The sequence below is a fragment of the Asparagus officinalis genome, chromosome 7 (genome assembly GCF_001876935.1).
Source record: "Asparagus officinalis chromosome 7, Aspof.V1, whole genome shotgun sequence".
NCBI classification, from domain to species: domain Eukaryota; kingdom Viridiplantae; phylum Streptophyta; class Magnoliopsida; order Asparagales; family Asparagaceae; genus Asparagus; species Asparagus officinalis.
Window position 1 is genome coordinate 39,815,466 of NC_033800.1, and position 6,937 is coordinate 39,822,402.

General features: G+C 36.7%; 1 protein-coding gene across 1 annotated transcript; it reads right to left on the reverse strand.

Annotated features, from left to right (window-relative positions):
• On the reverse strand, positions 226–6,723 carry LOC109847000 (probable pectinesterase 66). The gene is made up of 10 exons (XM_020416240.1): positions 6,479–6,723; positions 6,184–6,242; positions 3,900–4,143; positions 3,618–3,807; positions 2,756–2,953; positions 2,161–2,399; positions 1,930–2,082; positions 766–890; positions 498–636; positions 226–421 (listed from the first exon to the last, which is right to left on the reverse strand). Exons 1-10 carry the CDS (start codon positions 6,721–6,723, stop codon positions 226–228), a joined length of 1,788 nt encoding a protein of 595 aa, XP_020271829.1.

The window sequence follows — 6,937 nt, forward strand, 5'->3', positions numbered from 1 at the left end:
CTGGCTGGCATAGTAACCAAATAATAGACAAGAGGTGCTTTTTTCCATACCCTCGCCTGTTAAAGGAACGTAAGAAAATGGATTATAGCTCGTTTTAGTGGGCATCTTCTTCCCATTCTCGACAGCCTATTGATTGGTATGGTCTACGTATTAACTTCTCACATCTTTCAATTTAATGAAACTATGGAACAAATAAAAGAAAGAAAAGATTAAGAGGGCATTACCTTAAAAGCTAGTGATTCTGCTGAGTATGACTTGCTCGGCGAGTGAGAGGAAGGTTGCAGTATCCCAAGAGTTATGCGCACTCAAGGTCATATTTGATTCAACTGGGAGATGATCACCCCACTCAATGAAAGTTCTATGGGGTCCTTCTCCTTCTAGAATTGCATAACCTTTATTGTAAGGTATGGTGACCCTCTCCCTGCACAAGGAGCAACACAAGCTAAGCCAACGCAGAGGAAACGAATTAGTGGAGGTGATAATAAGAAGACCATTACATGTAAATCCCGCGATTTATGTGAATTCTAATCCATTGATTGTTTCCATCAGGAACGGAGTTGATGGCGCCCTGAACAGTAGTGAAATCACTTTGACCGTTGGGACCAATTGTTATTGTTTTTACAATTGGCTGAGATCCTATGGCGAGTGGAACATAGAAGGAAAAGATTGAAGATAGGAGGAAGAAGAAGAAGAAGGAAACAAGATTGCTCATTTTGAAGGAAAAATACAAGTGTGAGTAGCAGATAGCTTTGTGGTTATGCATACTTGAAAGGTTTCCAGAGATATCAAATATACGAAATATCCAAGAGTAGGAAATAACCATATAGAGAGCACGAGAATGAAATTGCTTCTTCTGCTCGGCATATTCAATGTTTTCACCATATATGATCCTGATGAATTAGTTTCAACTTGTGCACATAATTAATATATTCCTAGTTATATGTAGAAAGAGTTAACTACTTCATGTAAAGCAATAATCATATTAAATCCCCTTATAAAGTTATGTGTTTGCTTAACTGTGTTTAGGTGTCTACGTATACAAGGTAAAATCAAAGTAAAATCATAACAAACATTCCAGTACTTTTATTTGTTTTCTTTTTGAAAGAAAATATTTATATGAACTAATTTAGGTTAAAAGCTATGATAAAGATAGTTAAAAGAAAGTCTTATGATTAGAAAACACTTCTAACTTTTTTTTAGAATAATCTATCACCAGATAATTGCGTACTACGTTCTCCTTGTTCATCTACTTGACATCCTTATTCTATAATTTGGTTATGTTAAGCTATCCAACTTACTGCTTTTCACTTTGTTAGTTTTGAGATTAATACTCTTTTATGTATTTAGCTGATTTGTATTTAGTTAACTTTAAGCTACCAAGAATTTTAGCATTTTCACAGATCCTCTTTTTAATGAAACAGTGAGGTCTGAGGTTAACCTGACTGGTAACAGCTAATGAAAGATGTCAATTTAAAAGCTCTGTAAGTAATCAAGAACTTTCCTAGTTCATACTGTTTATCTTTGACAGAAATTAACTTGAGGATATTCCAGAATCAAGTCATGGCCAAGATTAAATTCCTTAGAAGATTGCATAAAGGTACTGGTAAGTAATAGGAAATTAACTATAAGGTCTTAAACAGTGCATCAGGGTGGTATTAACCATTTGCAGGTTGTTTAATGGATATTAATAATATTCAACTAAATAACAAGTATCCCCACATTCCATTTAAGAGTTGATAAATACAGCACAAGAAAATACATGCTGTCGAAAGAAATTAATGAGAAACTTACGGTAAAGAAAATTAGAGTAAAACATTACTAGACTAACAATATTGCATCCTTTCCATCTAAAATCTCTGTCAATAACTTTATATTAATAATGTCAGAGTTACAAGCAATTTATATCGTAAAAATCAGTGACTGTTTCACCATGCTTGTTGACTGAGCCACCCGTCATCGATAAATGATATACTAGTGAGTCTCTTAAGATCTTCATTGCTAAGTGTTTTCTCCCATTTCACTCTGCCAGATGTTCTTGAGCCTAGTCCGGTGCACCCTGATTCAACAAAGACAGTATTGACCCTGAAACATTTCATTATATATTAGCTTTTATGCAAACTTTTTCAGGTGAAAAATAATGTACATATCTTTTGAGCTCACCCTTTGTTAGAATCGCGCCAATAGTCCCAACCCTCAGGAACAACGATATTGGCCATATCAGTCTGATAAAATATAACCCTTGAGTTAGGTCCCCATGCTCTTCCCAAATAAGTTTTGGCTGCTCCTATCAACTTGCAATTTTTGAAGACAAATCCACTGGGATCATCTGGCTTATTTCTTCCTTGAGCAGTAACCCAACCTGCAATGGCTTTGCTCGCGACTGTTGACAATGTGCAACCCTGCATTATGCTATTCATCTCAGTTTAACTTGCAGACTGGTTGTGCTTGAGAGAGATCAGAAATTAAAATATCATTACTCAAGGTCATATCTGCCGCCAACGTTTACCCGAAATTTCTAATTAGCCCTTGACATAATATTATCACACATTAGCCCTTTACAATTATTTCAGTCTATTAAGCCTCCATGGTAGATTTTCGTCAAAATATATTCCTACTTTAGCCCTCAAAAGAGTAGTGTTTTTGGCTATTTCAGGGCAGAGAAACACCATAGATTTTTTGCATTTCAGGTAAACGTTCGGTGCTGATACAAATTTGAGCTCATTATGCTAAGAAGAATTATTGGCAAATCATTTACCTCATATATAGACTGCCCTATACCAAAGATGAAATCAACAGCACCCTCAATGTAACAGTCTTTGAAATAGTGTCGTCCAGAGAGGTCACTGACTGTATCCTGAATTCCTATGAAACTGCAGTTGTAGAAAGATGCCTTGTCCCCTGATATCAGGGCTGCGATTGCACGTGCCTGAACCTGGCTGTTGCCATAACTATTCTGAAATTCAACATTATTTCAAAAATATTTAGCTGACTCCATCAAAATATGCAATAAATAACTGTTGATGTTGCTCTCGTCTAGAATTGGTAATTGAGTAGAATCCAAGCAATATATTACCCAAATTATTAGTTATTTATAGAAATATAATGTAGTTACTAGGATCAAAGTTGCTCTTAGCCTTGTGCCAAGGTTGATGTATGCTCTGTTAGTTTGATTAAAATGCTAAACAAGACAGGTTCAATCAGATGTATTTGTGAAAGCATAGCTAATAATCTAGATTTTGGCCTTTAAGATTCTAAACATATGGAGACATATAGAACATAGAACTATAACACTGAACAATCATCATAACTTGTGCAACACACTAAATGTGAGCCAGGATAGATCTTGTCCAGTTTTAGTGCCTTGTGTGCTTAAGGAAAAGTAGGCCAATTGTGGCTTAGTTTCTCTTAACTCGATTTTGGCTCTAAAAACCCAGGCTAGGATTGCTTACTCTAATACCATCACCGTATCAAAATCTTCGTCGTGACGCAGGGTTGAGAATTAATTATAACTTAATTTATACTCTACAATTATAAATGTTTTATTTTTGAAATTTATTAGATATCTAACTAATGATTGTTTTGAAGACAATATTTTATCTAGGTCTTTAGTAGAGAACCTTGAAAGTAATTCCTTTTGCAACGAAATTAACCGCTGCAATGGAGACGGTTGCAGTGTTTGCCACTTTGTTTCCGTTGTCATCTGGATCGGACATAGGTGCGAAATCACTCCATTCTACGGATGTTTGAGACGCTCCATCGCCTTCAAGCAGTATAAATCCTTTCTCAACAGGTATATCCACCTTCTCCCTACAAAATAAAACATTAAACTATTGATATTTTTCTTTAAATTAACAAACGTTCATGTTACATCAAAAAGAGTTTAGGTAACATACAATTACCTGTATACACCAGCTCCTATATGTATCCGTGTCCATTTGTTATTACCACTTGGAACTGAATCGATGGCATCTTGAATTTTCTTAAAGTTACCGTTACCAACGACATCAACCGTTATTGTCTTTGCAACTTGTACAGCTCCATTACAGAAAGAAGTAAAGAGGAAGAGCAAAGAAATGGAAAAGAGAAGCCTCATAGGATTGGCCTCTAGTACTTGAGGGAGAGAAGAAAATGAAAGGCCTCGAGCTATTTATTTATGATGATTGAATATCAATCAATTTTTATATTAGCATGCAAAACTACCAATTTGGTATTTACTTTCCTAGTATAATATTGCTATTTATGTAAGATTGAATATCTTTCTCATTTGCTAATGCTTGGTAGATACACTGTTTCTGAAAGTTTTATTGCGTAATCTCCCTCAAAGCTCCTATTATATATTTGATTGATTTGCTTCGATTCTCTTTACTCCCAGTCACTCCAAATAACTACGTCCACGTACGTATTTCTTTTCTTCTTTTTTAAGAAGATTTCCCCCCTTTTTTTCTGATAAAAAGATTTTTAATTTGTTTCTCTTGATACACGACGATAAAAATCCATGTATAGTTTTTAAAATTGGTTAGCTTTTTTGGAGAAGAAAATTGTTAACGAAATATTACGGTCAACACAAATATAAGAATAAATATGCTATACAATTGATGTTAGGCTCTTGGCCATACGGAAACAAATTTCTGCAAAATGAGAAAATTGGTAAAGTATAATGAAATATCTATTCAAGTAATCAAGTTGGGTCTGTAAAAGGAAATTGACTCGTGATAGAGTCAAAGATTAATAGGAAACAAATCGAGAATATTTTTATTTTATTTTGATTTGTTTTATTTTTGGGTAATAATCGCGGAGAAGAGAAGCATGAAGTGCTTTTATAGGTCAAACTTGTTGTGCGCAGTGGAACCCAAATCACACGAACACGAACGAGGTAGATCACAACTAAACACAAGCACAAATCACAATCACAGCAAGACAAAAAATTTTACGTGGTTCGGCAAGTTGCCTACGTCCACGAGGCAAGGAGGGGGAAGTTCTTACTATTAGAGATGAAGAACATACAAAATAGGGTTACAAAATCACTCAAAACCCTAAAACAAAGCTCTCTAAATCTCTCACCAATCTCCCACAATTGGATGCAACAATCCTCTCTCAAAGACTGCTCAAAACATCCTTGCTTAACCCTAATTAATTAGCCACAATTGGATGCAACAATCCTCTCTCAAAGACTGCTCAAAACATCCTTGCTTAACCCTAATTAATTAGGATTAGGAATATATATCAACTCAAAACGAAAGACTGCTCAAAACATCCTTGCTTAACCCTAATTAATTAGGATTAGGAATATATATCAACTCAAAACGAAACGGCCAAGAAAACAGATTCTGGCCCAAACCCGCTACGCAGTCGACCGTCGAGCTCATCTCGCGGTCGACCACCAAAAGTCCAGAGACCAAATCACCTACAGGGTTTAGGCGCGGCCGACCGTAGAACCCATCGCGGTCGACCGCTAAAAGTCCAGAGGCATTTCCCTATTGCGTGCATGTTTCCGGTTGACCGTCGTGTCACCCGCGATCAACCGCCAGTCACCCAAATCATGTTCTTCGTCTTTTCCTGCAGTCTTCATCACTGTGTTCGCCATTTCTATAATTCTCTACCTCGGTGAAGTTTCTTCCAAAAACTGAGCCGATACCAAATCATCCAAATGTCTCACTTGTTGTATCCAGGATAAAGTGGAAACAACTCACGACAGCAGACTCAATCCACAGCAAGTCGAAAACCCAAAAGAGAGCTCAAACAATCTTCCCCCATCGAAATCAACAAACCCAACCGGCTGCATCGAAAAGACTGCCTACATATCCTCTTACCAAAGGAATCAATCCGAACGTAGTTCACCCAAATGGCTTCCAAAGGCCCTCAATATTGAAGAATATTTAATAGCTTTAAACAATGACCAAATTTCACACGTGAAACAACTTTGGTCAACATATCCGCAAGGTTGTCCTTCATGTGGATCTTCTCCAATATGACATCTTCATCATCCAAAATGTCACGAACAAAATAGAATCTGATATCAATATGCTTCGTACGTGCATGATAAACCTAGTTTTTTATCAAATAGATAGCCAACATGCTATCACAATATACCCGAAGGGTCTCCTGTGTAATCCCCAAGTCCTCTAACAATCCATGCAACCACAAAGCCTTCTTAACAGCTTCAGTTAGTGCCATATACTCTACCTCTGTAGTAGAGAGAGCCATTGTAGATTGAAGTGTACATCTCTAACATACCAATACTCCTGCCAATGTAAACACATAAACTGAAGTAGACAGGCTCTTGTCAAGATCCCCCGTATAATCTAAATCTACGTAGCCAATACAATCATGCCCGTTCTTCTTATCTTTCTGAAAAATCAAGCCAACATCCATGGTGTCTTTAACATACCGTAGAATCCACTTCACGGCCTCCCAATGACCCTTCCCGGGGTCGTGCATGTACCTCAATACCATGCTCACAGCCTGTGACAAATTTTACCTCGTACACACCATCGTATACATCAAGCTATCTATCGTATTGGCATATAGAACCTTTGACATGTAATCTCTATCCTCAACTAAAATAGGTAACATCAAAGCTAAAAGCTTGAAGTGGAGAGCCAATGGAGTGCTAACTTCTTTTGCATTACCATCAAAGCTGAATTTCTTCAATATCTTCTGTAAGTAGCTCTTTTGTGTAATATTCAATCTTCCTTCATCCTGTCTCTCTCGATCTTCATACATAATATCTTCTTAGCTTCTCCAAGATCCTTCATCTCAAACTTGGATGACAGCTCCTCTTTCAACTTTTGAATAGCCGAAGAATTTCTAGAAGCAATAAGCATATCATCAACATATAATAGTAAATATATGTACTCACCATCCTGTAGCTTGTGCATATAAACACATGGGTCATATGGGCTCCTTGTGTACCCCTGACCAATCATGAAGTTGTCGA